Source organism: Quercus lobata, chromosome 8 (assembly GCF_001633185.2).
Source record: "Quercus lobata isolate SW786 chromosome 8, ValleyOak3.0 Primary Assembly, whole genome shotgun sequence".
NCBI classification, from domain to species: Eukaryota; Viridiplantae; Streptophyta; class Magnoliopsida; order Fagales; family Fagaceae; genus Quercus; species Quercus lobata.
Window position 1 is genome coordinate 13,014,946 of NC_044911.1, and position 24,756 is coordinate 13,039,701.

At 34.3% G+C, this 24,756-nt stretch overlaps 1 protein-coding gene and 2 pseudogenes across 1 annotated transcript; all 3 read left to right on the forward strand.

Moving 5' to 3' along the window:
• The first annotated feature begins 226 nt into the window (after positions 1-226).
• Positions 227-3,198, forward strand: LOC115956409 (annotated as a pseudogene).
• A 4,594-nt stretch (positions 3,199-7,792) lies between these two features.
• LOC115955480 (proteasome subunit beta type-2-A) lies at positions 7,793-13,773 on the forward strand. The gene is made up of 3 exons (XM_031073605.1): positions 7,793-8,098; positions 8,217-8,340; positions 13,123-13,773. Exons 1-3 carry the CDS (start codon positions 7,941-7,943, stop codon positions 13,453-13,455), a joined length of 615 nt encoding a protein of 204 aa, XP_030929465.1. The 5' UTR covers positions 7,793-7,940; the 3' UTR covers positions 13,456-13,773.
• A 1,480-nt stretch (positions 13,774-15,253) lies between these two features.
• LOC115955482 lies at positions 15,254-19,520 on the forward strand (annotated as a pseudogene).
• Positions 19,521-24,756: the final 5,236 nt, after the last annotated feature.

Sequence of the window (24,756 nt, forward strand, 5' to 3'; positions counted from 1 at the left end):
TTTCCCACAATTAATTGATTTCTAATAACGAAAAGTTATTAGAAAAGTTACTAACAATATATATATAACGAAAAGTTACTAACAATCCTCAACTGATTGGCTACTTTCCGCAGAATCTCTACCGTCATCCCCATGTTTATTCATCAGAGGAGAGTGCCATCTAATTCATTCATACAAAAACTTCAATGTTTAGAAAGGTTCCAAACAACATCATGTTTGATAGTACATGAGATGCTACAAGGTAAGTGATTTTTTTATAGTAACCAGACACTTTCCTCTGCATTATGTTATATGTAGAGGAAGTAACCATCATTTGAGTGGCACCTTAAAATCCTTTTTTTATAGTAACCATCATTGTTACATCTGAAATATTTTGTACAAATTTGCATTGCTAACATTTTACATGGTGCACCTTTGCCCAGGTTCTTAAGCAACTTGACCGCCCCATATTGTATTCACTGTCTCCTGGAACTGGTGTGACCACATCAATGGCCAAGGATGTGAGTGGACTAGTGAACATGTACCGCATTACTGGGGATGATTGGGATACGTGGGGAGATGTTGCGGCTCATTTCAATATTACTAGGTGAAAAGACTGTTTGTTTCTGTTCAAGAGTTTAGGAGTTTAGGTTACCTTTCAATTATTATTTCTTTTCCATTTACTGCTTTTTTGACCTATCATTAGAGAATGCAGAAATAAAATTTAATTTTTTTATCAGGGACTTATCTACCGCTAATATGATAGGAGCTAAGGGCTTGATGGGGAAGTCATGGCCTGACTCGGATATGCTAGCACTAGGATGGCTTACTGATCCAGGTTATAATAATTTTCTTGATGCTTTTCCTTCATTCATCTCATGAAGAAAATTTTTACCCTTATTTAAAGGGTTTGGTAGGATCGAATGAACCACAATTTTTTTGGCCATGTCAGAGTACCGTTAGATAAATCTATGAACTTAGTTATTGTTTAAGTGATGTTTGCTGTACATTTTGGGCTTCTTGATCTAGCAGTATCGAGTGTCAAATAGGTCCATGCACTCAAATATGCATAACATCAACTTTAAAAACAAAGAACTCACCATTCCAAGTCCGCTGAGTGACTTCTACTAAAACAGAAGTATGTCTAGACCAAGTGGCATGGCTTCAGAAACAAGTTATACAACATACTTCTTTACTTGAAACATTTTGTATATCTATGGCAAAGCATTGGCAAGTGAATTAGAACATCTAGGCTTCTTCCAGATGAGCAAAGAACTCAGGTATCTATCTAAAACAAAATAGTTAGTTCTCTGTATCCCTCAAAATAACTAAGCACTCTATTTTGACCTTATCTTTCTTATTTTTGCAGATGACCTTGTGGTCTATGGCTAAGTCTCCTCTCATGTTTGGAGGAGATGTGAGAAAGATAGACGGTGCCGCATACAACCTTTTAACAAATCCTACTCTGTTAGAGATAAATTCTTTCAGCTTAAATAATATGGAGGCATGTGCACTCATCTATTCTTTTGTAGTCTTGGGAAAAATAAACTTCGTCTAAATAGCAACATAACATATTATTTAGTTGTTTGTGCAGTTTCCTTATATTACTAGTACGAAGAATTTTAAGAGTATTGATGGCCAGTCAGGAAGATATCTGACAGATGTAAGTACATCGGATACACATGTTTTGAGCCTCACAAGCTGCACAAATTCAAAAGCAATTGGATGGTCTATTAAAGCTCTGGACCAAGACCTTGAACAAATCTGCTGGAAAGAACACTTAGGAAGCAAGCATCAAGAGCCATTTTGCCTATTCAAGAAAGAGCCTCAATTTTCATTGTAAAATTGCTTTCTTTCTCTGGTCTGATAGTATCAAAATGTTTTTTTAAAATATTTTCATGTTTACTTATACTAAATTTTTTATATCAATGTTTAATTATATAATTACAAATTAATTTTAATACATTTGTTCTGATGCAGAGATGAATGGATGTCCCACAAACAACAATATCAAGGGAAACTCCAATTATTTGCAACTGATAGAATGGACTTTTGCTTGGGGGGTTCTCCAAATCAAAAGCTTACTTCAAAAGAGTTAAAAAGAGTGGTGCATTTGCACCTTGCAGATGGCACACAAATCAGGTTTTTATTTATTTATTTATTTATTTATATATATTTTTTCCAATATATCATGAATAAGAGATGTTTCAAACAAAATAATATAAGTTTTAGGTAAAAATGTAGGGAGTAAACTATTATTTCTGGATGACAGATTCATCCGAACTTTTTTAAAATCGTGTGCTTTGCCTTTGTATCTTAATTTCATTATTGTGATACTTACTCTTAGCTACATTTATGAATTGATGTTGGAAGCTAATGCATTTAGTCTTAGCAGATGTGGGAGCTGAGCGTTAATGGAACTTTGGCAAATAGCTATTCTGGTCTATGTGCAACAGTAAACTCTATCAAAGGTGATAGATTTGTATGCTTGTGCCTTATTTTATAAAATGTTGCAAACAACTTTGCTAGTGGTCCCATTATTTCATATTTTTGAGTTACTAGCTGATTATTTGTGCAGCTGAAGTCCGTCCTGGTGGAACTCGTTCTTGGATCGCAACTGGAAGAAAAGGTATGACTCCCCCACCAACATAGAACTCTAATTTGTAGAGCCCCATAGCTGTGCATTTCCCCCAAGTGGAAGACTATTTTTTTAATTAAAAAAAATGCATAATTCTATTCTTCACATTTTTAATATTTTTTATGAATTATAAAATAAAAATAAGTGCAAAACTCTATTCTTCATGCTTTCTAATGATTATTCTTTCTGCCTTTCTAGGAGAAATATATGTTGCTTTTATCAATCTGAACCCTGAGAGGACAGTAATATCTGCAAAGATATCGGACATGACTAAGGTACTTCCTGGTAAAAACTTTAATGGAAATTCCTGTCAGTGCAAAGTATGGAGTGGAAATGACATTAAAGTTAGAAAGCAGACTATATCAAGGGGAGTAAAAGCCCATGGCTGTGCTCTATTTGTCCTGAAATGTAAGTTGGCAGGATTAATTTAAACTAAGATGTATGGAGTCATCTATGCTGTACCACATATAACGAAGGCAATATGTATATGACAAAGTGCTGAGGCAATGATAATTCTTTAACACTCCTACTTCGTCTGCATTTTGATTATGTCTTTAGGCTAATTGATGAGAATTATACCATTGCTCTCGTCAAATATTATGTTCTTTCTCTCTCTTTTTGTTTAGACTAGTGGTATGAATGAATTAAATAAGAATTCTGTATATGTTTTTTTTTTTCTTTAAGAAAAAGATTTCTCTGATATCATTAAAATCCTGGTCTGTATGAGTCTAAACAATCTGGAGTTATTGGTTTAAGATGGGTCAATGATGTAAGTAATGCCCTTTTAGCTAATTTGGGCTGGCAAGTTGGTTTTGGCAGCAACAAATTATGGGCGCAGTTGGTAATGCAGAAACACAATAAAAGTTGGACTTTGCCTTTCACCCAAAATGACCGGTAGCCGATTCGAATAGAGAAATCAGTTTTTCCAAAAAAAAAAAGAAATTGTGGGTAAGGTTGCTTACCACCAATTCTCTCAAACCCCGCATAAACAAGAGTTTTATACATTGGGTAGACTAGGTATGGCCTTAATCATTGGGTTTAGACATTATTTCGGTGATTTTTAATCATTTCAAAAAACGTCAGCATACTACAACTAATTCCCAAAAAATATAAATTTGTATAAAATTAGAACTAGTAACTAATCCCAAACTTCTGCTCATGATTCATCCACTTGAATCCCATTTCTAATATATATATATATATATATATATATATATATATTACTTTTGTACTATTTTTATTGGTAGCTTGCAAGGCTCATAACCTTGAGGTCATGGGTTCAAATCCCATCTTCACAACATTTTTTTTTGACAAACCTTCTCTTAACAGTATTTTAACAAGGTTTTCGGTGATGTTAGTAGATGGTATTTGAACTGTTCCCAAAAGGTAACGGAGGCGTGCAAAGGTTGGTATTACAAAAACTCCTAAAAGTTTGCACTTCCTTCAAACATCAGTGATTATTGATTAGTACTGATGCTTTAGTCAAGATATGGGATGATCCATGGATACCTTCCTTGACTTCTTTCAAACCATAACCCAGGCATCGTGTTCTTCCAGACATTAATTGAACTTATAGATGAGCAAACTAGACAATAGGATCATTTAGTTACTGCTAATCAGATCCAAAGAATTTATTAATTTATCTCGATCTAGCATTGAGTATAAGCTGATCTGGGTTTCCTATGGCTAGAGAAAATTATACTGTTAAGCAAACCTACCTCACTAATCAGGTAAATTTTCTTCTTCAACAAGAGTCATTTGCCATCCATAGTAGGAAATTCAACCTCCCAGTTCCTCATGCCACAGGTGTAATGGTTGTACTAAAACTCATGAACACCTCTGTTGTCTTTGTTTATTTGCAATTACAGTTTGCAATAACTCTATTTGGCCTTTTAACTTTACATTATTACATCTATAAATTTTGTTAGGATCTTAGTGTATCTTGAATATTTGTGGGTTAAATTGTATTTGATTGAGAGGTCAAAGTGTTGAAGCTAGAATTGCTGCATGGAGAATCTCGATTGAGCGAGATATGTCTATTAGGCGAAGTACAGTTTTAGAAAAACAATTAACCTGCAATCTCACCTGAGTCTTGCTTGATACTCGATCGAGCAAGATTGCTAACCTAAGAGAAATCAGTTACACCCATCCAATTAGCCCTATCATATAAGTATATAACCCTCTAATCCCAATAAATACTAGACCCAATTCACAGATTGAAGAGCTAGAGAGCTACCTATTTTCCTTAGGAGTTTTTCATTCAGTAAACACTTTGCAGTGTTTGAGTGCTTGTGACTGATTTTGGAATTAGCTATTGTGTTTGTGCATCAATGCATATATTATTTGTCTGATCAAATTAACAATTGGGCTTAATTTAGTAACATAAAATTGATATAAGCCATAATTTAGGGTCTAATCGCTTTTGTAATCTCTCAAATTCTCTGCCAATCATTGAATGGGCTCAAAATGATTCTCAATCCATTTAATATGTACCTAGGTGTGGTTAAAAGACGAGCAAAACTAGCACACTTTTTGCTGCTATATTTTGTGATCAGCTCTGGTGGTCTAGAAGCAAGCTAGTTCATGAGGGCCTTGACATTATTGAAGGTAATGTGAATGCCAGTACGCTAAATAGCTGAGCACTGATTAACCAAATTGTGGGTGATTGCTAATCTTTTGTTCTTGATATGAAATTCATGCTCTATGTTGTTGGTGATTGTCAATTTTGTTATATTCTGAGAAAGGCAAATTTCTTAGGCTCATAATCTTATAACATGGGCTATTATCTAGTAATGCCTGGCAGCCCACTAACGTTCCTTCTTGGGCTTTTGTTGAGGAGTTGGGTTTTTAATCCAAGAGGAAAAGATATTATTGAAGAAAATTTTAAAAACAGATTTGATTTTGAAGTTGTTAATTAAAATAAGCATTGAAATAGACAACAAATTAAACACAAATTTAATTGTCACACATAATTATAAACTCATACTTTTTAGGTCTAGTATCCATATTAACAAAAATAAATAAAAATATGTATTCATCAACATAATAATTTAGAGTAATTCATATGTATGTGTGTATATATACATATATATATATATATATATATATATATGTATATAAGACATTTAAATAGATAATTTGATTAAGAGTAAATGGAGTTCATATAAAAGATTAAAAGATGAACAATATAGTTGAAAATTTTCAAGAGAATTTCTTTATACATGCTTCAATTTCTTTCGTATACAAGAGTTTCTATGAACAAAAAAAACATTTATTTAGTTGGAAATTTGAACCCACATTTTCAAACTCACCAACAGGCATTTTAGAAAAATATATTTATGCTATTAAAGTATGCCTAATTTGCAAACTTCCAAATATTTTGAGACCATGTTTGTTAAACTTACAGATTGGATGATTACTTGTGTTCACCTAAAAAATAAGTTTCACATAAGCAAGTCTATATGGGTAACATATGACTCCGTGCAATAGGCACTTCTCCATAGAAAATTAGAGATTAGGGATGAGCAAAAGTTGGGTACGGATGTAGATCTGCATGTAGAGAATGACAACGAATTGGGCAACGTTGTGGTAGGTATGGGGGCAATTTGAGACCATGTTTATTAAACTTATAGATTGGATGATTACTTGGTGTTCACCTAAAAAATAAGTTCCACATAAGCAAGTCTATATGGGTGACATATAACCCCGTGCAATAGGCACTTCTCCATAGAAAATTAGAAATAAGGGATAAGCAAAAGTTGGGTTCGGATGCAGATCTGCATGCAGAGAATGACAACGAATTGGGCAACGTTGTGGTAGGTATGGGAGCAAGGAGACGAGAGGTGGGCAAGGTCAATGGAGGATAAGGGATGCTAGTGAATGTTAGGGGGACACAGAAAGGTCGAGTTTACCAAGTTCAAGAAAGAGGACTCAAAGGCTGACATAAACAAGTTGGTTTTAGGTTTCAAAAACCAATTATGTAGAATATATATTTTAGTGAAACCCTCAGTGATGAATTGGGTTGGGAGAATTTAGTTAAATTCTCAAATTTATGTTCGACCCTAATAAAAATAATTACACATTGGTTAATTGATGAAGGCAACATATAGCCTTATTTTACTAGTTGACAAGTGGCTAGTGTACTAGTTGGTTTCCAATTATTTTTGAAATGATGCAGATAAAGAGAGAGTTGAAAAGTTTAAAGATGAAATATGCCTCGCTTTAAAGGAATAACTATGGTTTTCAAAACTAGACCAAACCTCTCGATTGAATCGAATTAACTATGAGTTGAGAATTAAGAAAATTAGGAATTTAAAATAATGGCCATCTTTTCACATAAGGATCAATCTTGGCATCTAAATATCTTGCTTTTTCAGGGTTCACAGCATGGTTATGATTAAAAAAAAAAAAATGCAACGTTACAGTAGATTGTAAATCTTTCATCAGGACAACAAGTTTGTCTAATCTCGACCTTGCACTCAAGATTCTTTTTTGGATTCAGGTTAAGATCATTATTATTTTTGCCTTGCCTTGACAATCACATGAAAGAGTAAAATATTTTTAAATCTCATCATCTCCAAGTCTAGAGTTTCTCTTGGACACACCAAAACTTGTTTGTTTAGTACATTGTAGATAATATGCTCTAACTTATTCTGAATCAAACAATCTGCAACAATTTTATTTCCATTTAAAATCTTATCTATCTCATACTCCTTTTCTTTATTCTTCTCAATCTCTAACATAATTGTATCCATAAAAAAACTACAATTCAATTATTTAGTGAGAAAAAAAAAAGATGAAATTCACCAAATCCATAAAAAAAAACTAAATATAAATGAAAAATGTAAGGAAATATAGGTCACGTATGGTACGTGTGTTTAAACAACAGTTTTCAATTTTTTTGAAAATACGTGTGGATAAAAAAATATGTAAAAATACGTGTAATATTATTTTAAAACTGAAAACTTGTGTTTAAACTCGATTACTGATCGGGGTCATAGACCTCACATATCATAGATACGAAAGCCATGAATAATAATACCATAGGATACATCTCAAAATCTATAATAGAATTTGGGCCCAGACCAAAAAAAATCACCACATCAAATAGGCCCATTTCTCAAGCCGTATAAGCCCAAACCTTGCTTTAAAAAAAAAAAAAAACAAAAACAAAAACAAGGGTCCCTCAACTTGTTCCTCAAGGCGCTGATGCTTGTTTAGTGTTATACTCCATACCACTCCACAAAATCAAATCAAAAGTTCTCAAACCCCCACACACAGAAAAATAAAGAGAGAAAAGCGAAAACTCATACACTCATAGATCATGGAGTGCGTGTTCGGATTGGTAGGCAATGGGTTCGCCATAGTGGTAGCCGATTCCTCTGCAGTTCACAGCATACTGGTTCACAAGTCCAACGAAGACAAGATCATGGTCCTCGACTCTCACAAGCTCATCGCCGCTAGTGGCGAGGCCGGCGACAGGTTTTCACTCTGATTTTCAATACCACCCCCCCCCCCTTTTTCTTTTCGCTTTCTTTCGTTGTTGGATTTTTGGGTTTTGATTGGTTTTTTGAGTTGTTGCGTTTTTGTTTATCTGCAGAGTTCAATTCACTGAGTATATACAGAAAAACGTGGCTTTGTATCAATTCCGTAATGGGATTCCTCTGACCACAGCCGCTGCAGCAAACTTCACTCGAGGCGAGCTCGCCACTGCTTTGCGTAAGGTATAAAGTGTAAACTAATTTAGGGTTTTTTTTTTTTTTTGGTTTGTTGTTGATGTTAAAATTTGGGTATTTCATTTGGGAAAATTGCAATGAGGATACAAAGAGAAAAAAAAGGAACGATTTTGGGATCTGGGTGTTTGAACAATTGCTATGGGGTTGGGGATTCTAGGGTTTTTTGGTTAATTGGAAGGTTTGAAATGGGTTTTATGGTAAATGCAAGGAGGGTAGAAAGAAAAGTATTGGTTTTTTTTTTAGATATACGTGTGATTGGTTGTTTGTGATTTGATTATTTGAAGTTCTGCTCTCTGCTGGGAAAATGGTAGGATTTGCAATTAAAACCAAGTCTTAGTTCCAAAATTTTATGGTCGGCTATGGATCCAACAGATTAATCAGGGTCAGCCATTTAGTAGGAGTTACATTACCAAAAAAAATGGGTTTAGTGATATTCTTAAGGACAGTGTTATTGTGTCTAACGAGTTTAACTCTTTTCTTTTATTATGTCTCATTTGGTATTTTGCTTGGACACCCATTAAAAAAAATTAAGTTAAATTGTGCAATTTATAGGAAGTGGATAGTTTCGTATGCTTTTGATTGCTGAACCGGGCTTGTATATATGAATGGGAATTTTTCTATGAAGAGAAGTCCTGTAAGTGTAATTCTGAGCCAAGAATGAATTCGTTGTATTATCAACTATGATATCTTGCCTATGAGATTTGGCTTAAATGGTATTTCCTCTTCCCACAAGAATGAGTGGATGGAAGGAGAACCGGATTCAAACACTGTGATACCTTGTATTTTTTTTAATCCTTGGAGAGATTAGGATATTTTGATTTAGAGCATGACATATTGCCTATATCAAAGTATCAAAGGCATTTATTGTTTCATTTACTTATTAAGATTGTAGTAGAATGAATATAAGTTATTATTTGTTGGTCCATTTCTTCATTGCCCTATAGCTAAGGAGTTGTGGACTATGGTATTGGGTCTGTTTGGTGTTCAAGGGGTTATGCTGAGGAGGGTTTAGGATATGTTAGCTTTCTGGCAGGTTCAGTTTGGTCATCATTAGAACATAGTCATTTGGAAGGTAGTGCCACATTGTTTAATGTGGCATTTTTGGAGGAAAGGAATCTAGAAGTTTCGAGGATTGTAAATGGTCTATTCTTGATCTTAAGTTATTTTTCTTTCAATCTTTGTTTGATCGGATCCTAGCTTTGGAATCGTTTCTTTTACTTCTTTATTAGATCTGTTTGATCATTATAACTTGAGAGATTGATTGTGTTGTACCCATAGTATACCCCTTGTGTACTTGGGCTAATTTTTCATCAATAAAGTTATGCTACTCATAAAAAACAGAACAAAAAAAAAGGAAAACTTAATGTGTAAATGAGCATGATTCTGCTTCATTGTTAGTGTCAAGCATTTCAGGCCACACTAACTCATGATAGATTAAATATGATGGAATTAAAGCAACAGTAGAATACCCAAAACGAATATCCCAAATGGTGGATGGAGATCAAGACTGGGAAGATGAGGGCCATTTTATTTTATGAGTAGTTAAATAGTTATGATAGTTAAGGGTGTAACATCAGAGATTTGGGATCCAGTTTAGTGGGGATTGGTAGGTGTTAAAATGCACTATTTGGTAATATGGATTTGGAGTTTGCATTGGGGACTTAGTGCTAATATGGTTTATAGAGACCTAAAAAGCACGGACACAGACAAGAAACCAGAAGGTACAAAACACAGTCACATGACAGTTATTGAAAATTTAGGACATGACATGGAAAGGACATAAAGATTAATTAATATATATACTTTTAGGCATATTTTATGTTTATTCTAGGTTTTTACAAATTAGTAATAACCATTTTTTTTTTTTTTTGAAAACGTATCTAATATAAATTTAAAAGCAATAATAGATAGCAAAAAAGTACATTGATACCTAAAAATTGATGTTTAGAGTGCAAATAAACTACAAACAATTAACCAAAAACAGTAATTAGAAAAATGCAACTAAGTGTCGGTCACGAGAAAGGGAACTTTAAACAAAGGAACTCTTAAATAATACACATTGTTTTTGTTAAACTTTTTCTCTCTTCTTTGGGGAACGTCGGTCTACGATATTTTTTAAAAATATATTTGGGGGGAAAAAAGAAACCAAAACAAATGATATCGGTCTAATCTGAGGACCACCCAAATAAAGATTATAGCAGACTTATAAAATGAGAGAAGATGCACCCCAAAGAGAGAGAAGATCATGGAGGTCTTTCATGCTATATCGATAAATTGATACTCATGCAATCATGTCCCAAGCTATGAAGCACGGGTGCGTTTCGGGACTCGGGTGCGGGTGCGGGACTCGGCAATTTTTGAAAAAGGTGGGTGCGGGTGCGGCAGGACTCGGCGATTAAAAAATTATTAAAAATATTTTTACAATACATGTTTAATATATTGCTAAGCATACTTTTTCACATTATATAAACAAATACCAAATTTAAGAGCAATAGTAGATAATAACTAAAACATGATGTTCATAAATTAAATATAATCCACAGATAAGGCAGAAGGGAGATGAGGGACGGAGTGAGAGAGGAGTTTTGGACGAAGTGTGAGGGTCTGGGGAGTCTGGGTATTTAGGTTAAGACCTTAAGTCAAACGGTGCGTTTGCACCTTTTTTTTTTTTTTGAATTTCAGCCTGACTCGGCCGTTTCGGCCGATACAGGCCGATACGGACCGAGTCGGCGCCGATTTCGGCCGCGTCAGCCCGAGTCGGGATCCGCCACGTGGTGCGACGCGGCACGACGCGGGACGGACGCGCGGTCTGCGGCTTCCCTCCCGCGTCGCCGCGTCCCGCCGTGTCGGACACGGGTTCGCCGGCCTGGGAGCCGCGTCCGTGCATCCTTGGTCCCAAGCCTGTCCATGTCTGGCACGTGTATGACATGGATGCAGGTATTTATTGTGCTTGTGCTTCTGAGGAGACTAAGTTGATGTAGGAACAATATTTATTAAATTACAGGGGCTTTGAGTTTTTAAGTTATTTTAAGTTATTGTGATATGCATGGGTTTCAGTAATTAAGGGTAATGATATATTGTTAGTTTCTCTCTCTTATAATAGAGGCTATGGCATAAGGAACTTTCACTTTTGATTATAATGAAAATTAGCATCTGCTTTGAAGTTTTTGTTTAAAGAATTTGGGGCTTTTCATTTGGCTACCTTAGAAAAGGTGCTACTTCTTTTTCTCACTAAAAAACATAGTTTGATTGAGGACCAAAGTAGGCCTGTCTTCCCACAGCCTGGACAAGAGTCTTTTATTCCTTCTTATAGAGCTAGTGTCAAGGGGGAAGGTATGTCCTTTTGTGACTTGCAACCCCATCAGCACTCCTGTTGGTGAGTCATCCATCTTACTTGCACGTCAGCATCCTTTCCTATATATACTTTGAGAGAAACAAAAGATCAAATAGGCCCCCCCACCCGACTAAAACACGTGTAATATATATATATATATATATATATATATATCCTCAGCTAGGCATGTAGGGTGGGAACCCATCATGTTAGGCCTAAAGATTTTTGTCCAAGTTTTTGGTGCCCTAAAATGGGAGGAGCTTTATTTAAGATGTTGCTGGCTTCTCTTTCATGTAGTTACCTGGCCTTGGATAGGCTGTTTGAGCTCATTTGAGGGTTTTGTTTTTCTACTTTGGTTTCTCATTTGGAAATAGCAGTCATTGCTATATGGAAATTGTAATTGATAATTAGATGGTTATATTGTAAGTTTATTCTAGACAGGGATCTATGGTAAGGTCATTGGTTCAATGCTCACTGGTTGAGAATTAACTTACTAATAGCAAAAGAAAAAAAGGATAGGAATCTTAGGGGGTTTACAGGATTCATAAACAGGTTTTAATTCTTGCCTTTTCAAGATGTCATATAAAGAAAGCTAGATGCTTTTCTTTATCGGCACAAGGAATGTTAATCAATCCCAATGTGTTGCTGACATTGTGGTGGAGAGATACTGTGCTTGGTCCATTGTTGTGCTTGGAGGATTATGTATGGGCTGAGTTATTTGTACCATTGATCTGGCTGATTGCATATGTCCTTTGATAAAAAAGATTGGGTAATTCAAGGCTGACTTCTTAGCCTGTAGGAGTATAGTGATATCAGAGACACATTTGTCTAGTTTGAGCTTTAGCTTCCAGGTTTTTCCTTTCATTCCTTCTTGGTGCTTCATCCATGTTCTTTTTGTGTTTTTCCTTGGAGGAGACCTTACTTAAGCTTCTCTGCCTGCTTTTAGTATAGCAGTAATGTCTCTTTCCTAATTGTAATCAAATTGAAATATATATACCCAACAGAGAAGAACGCTAACGTTAATGCTCAGTGGTCTTCTCTAGTGAACTTGCATTAAGATCAAGAGGTAATCATTTAAGCCAGTTGACATAGAGTTTTGCCGGTTATGTTCAGAAGTTGCCATAATTTTGTGTTCATTTCTGTGTAAATGTGAGAGAGAAACCTAAAAAAAATGTCTCTATGAGAGAGAGAGACGAGAGATAGGAAGGTGAGGCGGGGGGGGGGGGGTGTAATTATATGATCATATCACATATAAATGCTTGTTCTGGATCTATTCTGTGATTGTGCCCCTTTCATTGAGTTGGTCCTAAGGAGCTACAGTTGCTAATGCGGTTGCCTAGTACATCCACATGTGGAGACATATGCATCTTATAGGCATAATTGCTAGGTAGTTGATACTTTGGCTACTTGATATAATTGTGATTCTTTTTTTTCAGAATCCATACTCTGTGAATATCCTTCTGGCTGGCTACGACAAGGAGACAGGCCCATCTCTTTACTATATTGACTACATTGCTACACTTCACAAACTTGACAAGGGAGCATTTGGTTATGGGTCCTATTTTTCCCTCTCCATGATGGATAGGCACTACCACAGTGGCATGTCAGTGGAAGAAGCAATCGATCTGGTTGATAAGTGCATATTGGAGATTCGATCCCGGCTTGTTGTGGCACCACCAAACTTTGTTATCAAGATTGTTGATAAGGATGGAGCAAGGGAGTATGCCTGGCGTGAATCCGTCAAGGATGGTGCAGTTTCTACAGCCTGAATTCCTTTTTATGTTTTAATTTAAATGAGTTAAAAGGGAAAGTTATATATCTCTTCCTGAACTTTAGTTTGAAATACTCGTACTGACTATTCTTGTTTCATTTGCTGATATGCCAGAATAGTTGTATTGTTATAAAATTAATGCAACTCTTGTGTTTTTCCATTTTCTTTTTCTTTTTTTCTTCAAGTGGGTCTTGTGTGACCTTGCCTTAATTTAATTCTCATAATACATTCCACAATTAACGACTTGATGAAGGATGATTTGTTTATCAGTTTACATTTACCGTGAGCAGCAAAGTAAAGGTCTGGTTGCAAAACTTGTAAGAGCTTATTTTCTCATTGATGTAAGATGAAATGTCAACACCTTACTTTGTCTCTTGAAAGTAATGGTGAAGGAATTTGTTAGTCATGCAGAACATGCCAGGCTGTTGTATTGGCTAAATGCATGATCCAATTGAGTTATATGTCTTTGGTTTAAATTCGAGTATTGGGTTATTTTGAATTAAAAATTAAGGTTAAACACGTTTACAAGATTTGATAAAACAGAATATAGATCATTGCATTCAGAAAGGCCTCTCATTCCGTGCAAGTGGGGATAGGTTTATACCTTCACGAAGCTAAGCCATAATTTCACACCCGGATAAGTTCAAACATAAAACATCAACCTTTGAACGGACTGTCGTTAGACACTTGTCATTGAAATTGAATATATCTAATTTAAACCTTGTTTCCTCAAAAATTAGAATCTGTATTACTGTTTTATTTTACCTTTTGAACTTTGAAGTCAAAGTATTTTAAGAAAAACTTGTTGCACATCGGTGTGTATAGATACAATGGTGTACAACAATTGAAAATCGTGAGTTGAAGAGACAAATTCCAACTTGAAATAGTTTTAGTTCAACACTCTGCCCAATTATATTAATAAGATTGGCAATAAAAAAGCAAAAGGAATATCCTAATGATCAATAAGATGCGTTTATTGGTTTGAATGAACTGGGACTGTAACGCAGTAAAAATGTTGCTCAAATTTGTGGGGAATTCAATAGTCACAGTTCACAGCTTACTACTCATGCTATTGACGCAAAAAAGGGGGTTAATATTTAGATTATACCCTTCAAGTGGGTGAATTATTGTTAAGTTGGTCATAATAAAACTACTGTGAAGTTCGATAAAAGAACTTATTAGTATTATATATTTGAAAAAGTGACAGTTTTATAAAGAACAATAGACAATCATGATGAGAATGTTAAAATTTAAGGACTAAACTGACTAAAAATAAAAAACTTTTATCAATGATAACGATAATTCAACAAAAATTTAAAGGTCACCATTTAGATTTTAGTGAAAAAAAAGAAAAAAAAGAAAAAGAAAAACAAAACAAAAGATATGACAACCATCGTTCTCGTTTTTGTGAGTCTTGTGACTGTCTCAACTGATTAATCATTCTACTCTATTATTCACTTTCCTGAATTTTTTACTTGGGCTATATATTTATGTGTACAATTAATTAAATGGGTCTTCTTTGTTTTGCATTTTGGAGTTGCATATATATGAGATTTGAGACGGATTGAACAAATGTTGCTCTTTTTAGCTCAAAAAACCAAAATTGTAGTAGTTTTTTTTTTTTTTTGGGTACAAATTTCATGATATTGGTGAAGATGAAGATTAGTGCATAAACTATAAAATTAATGGGCTGAAGGGAATTCATGAGTGTGGTGTTTTATGATTTGTATCGGTTTCTATGTCTTTGTGTTGAACCATGTGTTTGAATTGTGTCAAGCAGTCAAGGTTATGTGGCTGAGTTTTTTATGAAGAAAAATTATGTGTACAAATGGTGTCGTGTTTCAGGGTATCGGCGAAAACTCTATCTAATGAGGAACCAGAACATGCCAGCTTCCCACCTAGAGGTTGGAATTCCTATGATTGCTTTAGGTGGATCGTTTCCGAAGAAGAGTTCTTGCAAAATGCTCAAATCATATCTGAGCGTCTACATGCTTATGGGTATGAGGTGTGAAGACTGAAGATGTCTATAATTGATTTTCATTCAAATTGATTTAGCAGTATTAGGATTAACAAATTTACTCAATTTTTATCTCTGCAATGCAGTATGTTGTGGTGGACTTTCTTTGGTATCGGAGAAAGGTCAAAGGTGCTTACACTGACTCTCAAGGATTTGATGTAATTGACAAATGGGGGAGGATGGTCCCTGACCCAGATAGGTGGCCTTCCTCTGCTGGTGGAAAAGGGTTCACTGAAGTAGCCAATAAAGTGCATAGCATGGGTTTGAAGTTTGGGATTCATGTTATGAGAGGAATAAGTACACAAGCAGTGAATGCAAACACCCCTATCTTGGACACAACCACGGTATTGTTCTTTATTTCCACTATAACTCAAAGATTGAAATAATTGTAAAATTGGAAGTGTTAGAGCATGCTTCGTTTATTATAGTTTCTTTATGAAAGAACAAGAAAATCTAACCAATTGGTACCTCTTAGTGTTTTCAATGGAAACATCCAAGTTTTAAATACACCCTCCCCCAACTATCGAATTATCAAAAGAAAATATTTAGAAATATAAAAAAATGTTATAGGAATATGTAATGCAACTAACAAAAAAAAATGTCAAGAGTTAGAATTAGAAATCATTGCTTAAGCTTCTGTTTTTATATATTTGTTTTTATCAGGGAGGTGCTTATGAAGAATCGGGCAGAAAATGGAGTGCAAAAGATATAGGGGTTAAGGAAAGGGCGTGTGCATGGATGTCACATGGTTTCATGAGTGTAGATACCAAGTTGGGAGCAGGAAGAGCCTTCTTGAGGTCACTTTATGAACAGTATGCTGAGTGGGGTGTTGATTTTGGTAACTTGACCATTTTTAATGAGTAGTTTTCCTGCGTACTCTATACGCATTGCCACAACACATGCCATCGCATTTGTATCATTTAGGGTGTTCTGGACATCCCAAGAATTTATGCAAGTAGACACGTATAATTTTTTATTTGTGCATGTAGTACAACTGTAACTTTGTACAATATTTTGATTGCATCCACTACCAATCGCAACAAACTCAATTGGACAGTCACCTGATTGGCAGCTCAATCTTTATTTTTCACATTTTAAGTTTGACATTGATTGCTTCTGTTTTCCTGTAGTGAAACATGACTGTGTCTTTGGTGCCGACTTGGATATAAATGAAATAAGCGTTGTGTCAGAGGTAAGCTGCATACCTCCCGTTCTCTACGTTACTGTCGCATCTGCTATATTTTGTTCAAATTTTGCATGGTTGACTTATTACATTGTGTGCCTTTGCCCAGGTTCTAAAGCAACTTGACTGCCCCATATTGTATTCGCTGTCTCCTGGAACCAGTGTGACCCCAGCAATGGCCAAGGACGTGAGTGGACTAGCAAACATGTACCGGATAGCTGCGGATGATTGGGATTCATGGGGAGATGTTGCAAGCCATTTCGATGTTACAAGGTGAAAGACTGTTCTGTTTCTGTTTAAGAGTTTTGGAGTTACCTTTCAATCATGATTTCTTTTCCATTTACTGCTTTTTGACCTGTCCTTATAGAATACATAAAATCCTTTGTCTTTTATTAATTTAATCGGCTTATTCGACCACTAATATGATAGGAGCTAAGGGCTTGCTGGGGAAGTCATGGCCTGACTTGGATATGCTACCACTAGGATGGCTTACCGATCCAGGTTATAAGAAAATTCTTGTTTCTTTTCCTTCAAACATCTAATGTAGAAATATATTACCCTTATTTACTCTGCTTAGTAGGATTGAATGAACCACAAATCATTTGCGCGTGATAGAGCACTGTTAGATAAATCAACAAACATGGTTATTCTTTAAGTGATGCTTGCTCTTACATTTTGGGGTTCTTCACCTAGCAGTTTTGAGTGTCAAACAAGTCCATGCACTCAAATGTGCATCATTTCAATGTTTACAAACAAAGAACTTGCCATTCCAAGTCCGTGAAGTGACTTTTACTAAGACAGAAGTATGTCTAGACAAGTGGTGTGGCTTCAGAAGTCCCAGAATATAAATGATTAGATTTGACTGTTTAATTTTAATGTTGAGCCTAGCCTAGACATATAAAAACCCACAATTAGCTTTAATATTTTGAAATATTTTACGTTCAAATGACGGTCCTCACAGAACATCTAACCTTAATGCAGACGAGCAAAGAACTCAGGTATCTCTATAAAAACAAATCAGTTAGCTCTCTACATCCCTTAAAATAACTAAGCACTCCATTTTGACCTTATCTTTCTTATTTTCACAGATGACTTTGTGGTCTATGGCTAAGTCTCCTCTCATGTTTGGAGGAGATCTGAGAAAGCTTGATGAGACCACCTTTTAACAAATCCTATCCTGTTGGAGATAAATTCTTTTAGCTCAAACAACATGGAGGCATGTGTATACATCTATTCTGTTGTAGTCTTGGGAAAAATAAACTTTGTCTAAATAGCAACATAACATAATTTAGTTGTTTGTACAGTTTCCTTATATTACTAGTACGAACGGTTTTAAGAGTAAAAACGATGTTCCTGACAGCCAGTCAGGAAGATATCTGACAGATGTAAGTACATCGGATACACATGTTTTGAGCCTCACAAGCTGCACAAATTCAAAAGCAATTGGGTGGTCTATTAAAGCTCTGGACCAAGACCTTGAACAAATCTGCCGGAAAGAACACTTAGGAAGCAAGCATCAAGAGCCATTTTGCCTATACAAGAAAGAGCCTCAATTTTCATCGTAAAATTGCTTTCTTTCTCTGATCTGATAATATCAAAATGTTTTTTTTACAATATTTTCATGTTTACTTATACTAAATTTTTTATATCAATGTTTAATTATATAATTACAAATTAATTTCAATACATTTGTTCTGATGCAGAGATGAATGGATGTCCCATAAACAACAATATCAAGGGAAACTCCAATTATTTGCAACTGATAGAATGGACTTTTGCTTGGGGGGTTCTCCAAATCAAAAGCTTACTTCAAAAGAGTTAAAAGAGTGGTGCATTTGCACCTTGCAGATGGCCCACAAATCAGGTTTTTTTTTTTTCCCAATATATCATGAATGAGAGATGTTTCAAACAAAATAATTTAAGTTTTAGGTATAAATGTAGGGAGTAAACTATTATTTCTGGATGACAGATTCATCCGAACTTTTTTAAAATCGTGTGCTTTGCCTTTGTATCTTAATTTCATTATTGTGTTACTTACTCTTAGCTACATTTATGAATTGATGTTGGAAGCTAATGCATTTAGTCTTAGCAGATGTGGGAGCTGAGCGTTAATGGAACTTTGGCAAATAGCTATTCTGGTCTATGTGCAACAGTAAACTCTATCAAAGGTGATAGATTTGTATACTTGTGCCTTATTTTATAAAATGTTGCAAACAACTTTGCTAGTGGTCCCATTATTTCATATTTTTGAGTTACTTGCTGATTATTTGTGCAGCTGAAGTCCGTCCTGCTGGAACTCGTTCTTGGATCGCAACTGGAAGAAAAGGTATGACTCCCCCACCAACATAGAACTCTAATTTGTAGAGCCCCATAGCTGTGCATTTCCCCCAAGTGCAAGACTACTTTTTTAATTTAAAAAAATGCATAATTCTATTCTTCACATTTTTAATGATTTTTTATGAATTATAAAATAAAAATAAGAAGTGCAAAACTCTATTCTTCATGCTTTCTAATGATTATTCTTTCTGCCTTTCTAGGAGAATTATATGTTGCTTTTTTCAATCTGAACCCTGAGAGGACGGTAATATCTGCAAAGATATCGGACATGGCTAAGGTACTTCCTGGTAAAAACTTCAATGGAAATTCCTGTCAGTGCAAAGAAGTATGGAGTGGAAATGACATTAAAGTTAGAAAGCAGACTATATCAAGGGGAGTAAAAGCCCATGGCTGTGCTCTATTTGTCCTGAAATGTAAGTTGGCAGGATTAATTTAAACTAAGATGTATGGAGTCATCTATGCTGTACCACATATAACGAAGGCAATATGTATATGACAAAGTGCTGAGGCAATGATAATTCTTTAACACTCCTACTTCGTCCGCATTTTGATAATGTCTTTAGGCTAATTGATGAGAATTATACCATTGCTCTCGTCAAATATTATGTTCTTCTCTCTCTTTTTGTTTAGACTAGTTGTATGAATGAATTAAATAAGAATTCTGAATATATATATATATATATATATATATATATATATTTTCTTTAAGAAAAAGATTTCACTGATATCATTAAAATCCTGGTCTGTATGAGTCTAAACAATCTGGAGTTATTGGTTTAAGATGGATCAATGATATAAGTAATGCCCTTTTAGCTAATTTGGGCTGGCAAGTTGGTTTTGGCAGCAACAAATTATGGGCGCAGTTGGTAATGCAGAAACACCATAAAAGTTGGGCTTTGCCTTTCACCCAAAATGACCGGTAGCCAATTCGAATCGAGAAATCAGTTTTCCCAAAAAAAGGAAATTGTGGGTAAGGCTGCTTACTATCAATTCTCTCAAACCCCGCATAAACGAGAGTTTTATACATTGGGTAGATTGGGTATGGCCTTAATCATTGGGTTTAGACATTATTTCAGTGATTTTTAATCTTTTCAAAAAACGTTAGCATACTCCAACTAATTCCCAAAAAATATAAATTTGTATAAAATTAGAATTAGTAACTAATCCCAACCTTTTGCTCACGATTCATCAACTCGAATCCCATTTCTAATATATATATATATATATATATATATTACTTTTGTACTATTTTTATTGGTAGCTTGCAAGGCTCATGACCTTGAGGTCACGGGTTCAAATCCCGTCTCCGCAACATTATTTTGACAAACCTTCTCTTAACAGTATTTTAACAAGGTTTTTGGTGATGTTAGTAGATGGTATTCGAATTGTTCCCAAAAGGTAACGGAGGTGTGCAAAGGTTAGTATTACAAAAACTCCTAAAAGGCTAAAAGTTTACACTTCCTTCAAGCATCAGTGATTACTGATTAGTATTGATGCCTCAATCAAGATATGGGATGATCCATGGATACCTTCCTTGACTTCTTTCAAACCTCAACCCAGGCATCGTGTTCTTCCAGACATTAATTGAACTTATAGATGAGCAAACTAGACAATAGGATCATTCAGTTATTGCCAATCAGATCCAAAGAATTTATTAATTTATCTCAACCTAGCATTGAGTATAAGCTGATCTGGGTTTCCTATGGCCAAAGAAAATTATACTGTTAAGCAAATCTACCTCACTAATCAGGCAGATTTTCTTCTTCAACAAGAGCCATTTGCCATCCATAGTAGAAAATTCAACCTCCCAGATTCCTCATGCCACAAGTGTAATGGCTGTACTAAAACTCATGAACACCTCTTTTGTCTTTGTCTATTTGCAATTACATTTTGCAATAACTCTATTTGGCCTTTTAACTTTACATTATTACATCTATAAATTTTGTTAGGATCTTAGTGTATCTTGAATATTTGTGGGTTAAATTGTATTTGATTGAGAGGTCAAAGTGTTGAAGTTGGAATTGCTGCATTGAGAATCTCAATTGAGTGAGATATGTCTATTAGGCGAAGTACAGTTTTAGAAAAACAATTAACCTACAATCTCACCTGAGTCTCGCCTGATACTCGATCGAGCGAGATTGCTAACCTAAGAGAAATTAGTTACACCCATCCAATTAGCCCTGTCATATAAGTATATAACCCTCTAATCCCAAGAAATACTAGACCCAATTCACAGATTGAAGAGCTAGAGAGCTACCTATTTTCCTTAGGAGTTTTTCATTCAGTAAACACTTTGCAGTGTTTGAGTGCTTGTGACTGATTTTGGAATTAGCTATTGTGTTTGTGCATCAATGCATATATTATTTGTGTGATCAAATTAACAATTGGGCTTAATTTAGTAAGTAACATAAAATTGATATAAGCCATAATTTAGGGTCTAATCGCTTTTGTAATCTCTCAAATTCTCTGCCAATCATTGAATGGGCTCAAAATGATTCTCAATCCATTTAATAAGTACCTAGGTGTGGTTAAAAGACAAGAGTAACACAAGCACACTTTTTGCTGCTATATTTTGTGATCAGCTCTGGTGGTCTAGAAGCAAGCTAGTTCATGAGGGCCTTGACATTATTGAAGGTAATGTGAATGCCAATATGCTAAATAGCTGAGCACTGATTAACCAAATTGGGAGATTGCTAATCTTTTGTTCTTGATATGAAATTCATGCTCTATGTTGTTGGTGATTGTCAATTTTGTTATATTCTGAGAAAGGCAAATTTCTTGGCTCATAATCTTATAACATGGGCTATATCTAGTAATGCCTGGCAGCCCACTAACATTCCTTCTTGGGCTTTTGTTGAGGAATGAGATGGCTCGGCCCCTTGTGGCTCTGTTTTCTTTGGAATCAATATTATGAATTTACTAGCCCAAAAAAAAAAAAAAAAGCCTAAATTCGTGACAAAGTAGTGTACGTTCAATTTTTTTACTAAAATAAATTTATAGTAACAAGTTTAAATTAAATAGAAACTTCTTTCAGATTTCATGAGAATTTTTGAAATAAAATTTTAATTATAGTATCATTCTAAATGTTTTTAAACCTTGTAATAGCATTTCACACTTTTTTTTTTTTTGGGATGAGAGCATTTCACACATAAGGAAGTAAGGAACTATCTTGATAGTTAGGTCGCACAACCACAAACATTTACAGACTCAATCAAAAAATTATGGTAGATGATTAACATACTTTATTAACAGAATTTCACATAGAATTTTAATTGGACTCTTTTTGTGTAGTGTAATGACTCTACTCTTAGTTGGGATTAAAAATCTTCAAATATGCAAAATAAATTGTAAAAGACTATTCACGTGACATAAGTCGAAGAAAAAAAAGAAAAGGGATGGAGCAAACTTGACACATGCAACTTTGGTCGTGTTTGATTCGAGGAAATTTGATTTTTTAAAAACATTTTCCACATTTATGGGTGTTTAGGGCGACGAACAATGTTGGTCAACTGAAAGTCTGAAAACTATAAAATAAAGGCAATTATGATGGAAATCGCTTACCATCTTAATTTCCATAAACCATTTTCTGACTCACTCAAAAATTATTAACTGGACCTCCACTTTTCACTGTCTGCCACCCAACCACCACCCTCACTATTGTCCCTAGTCTCTGATAGCCAACCACAGCCAATCACGATCACAATTTTTTAATCTAATTTTTCCTTTCTTTGATTATATATGTATTTGGGATACGGAAAATGTAAGAAAGTAATAGAAAATACACTTTTTATTGCATTTCAGGAACGCGGCTAAACACTTGAAAATAATTTTTTATTTTTCGTCGAACCAAATACGGCCTTTGATTGTATAATATTTATGATCGAAAGTTGAGAAATTTTGAAATTATATGGTTTAATTTGTTATATTCCTAAACTTTAGGATTTAAAATATAATTTTTTTGAAAAAGATGGGGAAAAAAATTGAAGGAGGAGAAAAAATAAGGTGAAAGAAAGTTAAAAGATCTCTATCTAAAACTTAGTTTTCATGTGTCTTCTTCCCTCCCTTTCATTGTCCAAACCGATAATGAAGTAGACGTGAAAATTTGAAATTAAAGTCCTTTTACATTCAAACTTCAACCTAGAAATTTCAATGAAACTTATCCACAACACCTCTCTATTTTCCTCAAACAAAAAATCTTTGAAAAGAGAGTTGAATTTTTCCTAAAGAACTAGGAAGCAACACACACGCAACGTAAATATTTTTAACACATTTATATATTTATATTGTTTCATATGATACCTGATATTCATATTTTATAAAGTAATGTCCCATGTGTACATGTGGAGTGTGAACATTTAAAAAAAAAAAAAATGCGGCAATCATTGCCCTATGCTAATGCTATTATGCTATATTGTAAATTTCTTTGTAAAAATAGTAGACTTTGTGATAGAGGGTGTCGGGGAAAGAACGTAGAATTTTCCATGTGAGTTGGTCTGGTCCACTCTATAAATATAAATCTATAATTTCTCTCTAAAAATAAATAAATAAATATATAAATATAAATATATATATTTATATAAAATATATACATCATGTCATGTATAGTATCATCTGTGCGCATGTGTCATGCATGACGATACCATTCTTTGTACGTATTACAAACAGAAATGTTTTACGTAAAAAAGGGTATAGAACCCGACGGCCATTCGAACTTGTTCCTTTTTGGTTAATAAATCTAACCCATTCAAACAGCAAAAAGTGATACTTTATATATATATATATATATATATATATATATGATGCATGGGAGAATTTACTGGTGTATTTGTATAATCGTTATCACCATGAAAGAAAGAGAAGGTTGGTGTGGGAAAGAATATACTGTCCTAGGCTTGGAGAATACACCCCCTGACTCATAAGATCAATTACCTACCTCTTTTATTATTGTTATTTATGATTGGGTTGTGTTACGGGCACCGCAAGGTGTCCGTATGCCTGTTAACAACAATTTTTTTGACTCTTTTCTAATAATTTTTTTGTTTTTTTATTTTTTTTATTTTTTTATTTTATGATATTTTCTCAATTTTATAAGTATTTTTATGTCATTTTCTTTAATTTATCTTTTTTTTTTATTACATATGACCCACATTAGAAAAATTTTAACAAGTACCGCGCAGTGCTTGTTAACATTTCTCTTTATTTAGCACCCATTAAAAGAAGTAGATAAAAGTCTACTTTGAATTTGGGATGGATTCGAATATAAGTAACAAGTATTCTCATTGAATAATGCAAGATGTTGTTGTAGCAAGCAAATTACTTAAAACTCACTACATTAGGTTATCTATTATTATAAATAAAATTAAAAAAAAAAAAAAAACAAATATGATGCAGTGGTTATTAAATGAGTACTAGTATATACTAGATATATAAAATATTTTATTGTACCAAAGGCGAAGACTTTTAGGGTGTTTCAGCTGGCACACACAAAAAAAAAAAATAAATAAATAAAAATTAAAAACATTTAGAAAAATGTTATAAAAAATGTTATTTAAGTTAATACATAAGATTAATGTACTCAAACTAATATTTGTGTTTATAAAATATGTGGATTCTAAATTATATATTAATAAACATATAAACAAATAAATACATACACACACAATGGCAACTTCAAAATGGTACACCAGTATCAACATATACCGAAATATTACGTTCTCCTAACAAAACCAAAATAGCATCCCGTGGGAAATTGTTTCCCTTGG

What these genes read in the sequence shown, in the direction of transcription:
- LOC115955480 (XM_031073605.1), top strand. Translation starts at nt 7,941, where the DNA reads ATGGAGTGCGTGTTCGGATTGGTAGGCAATGGGTTCGCCATAGTGGTA. An exon ending in AGTGGCGAGGCCGGCGACAG is followed by an intron (nt 8,099 to 8,216) that starts GTTTTCACTCTG and finishes GTTTATCTGCAG; the next exon opens with AGTTCAATTCACTGAGTATA. An exon ending in TCGCCACTGCTTTGCGTAAG is followed by an intron (nt 8,341 to 13,122) that starts GTATAAAGTGTA and finishes CTTTTTTTTCAG; the next exon opens with AATCCATACTCTGTGAATAT.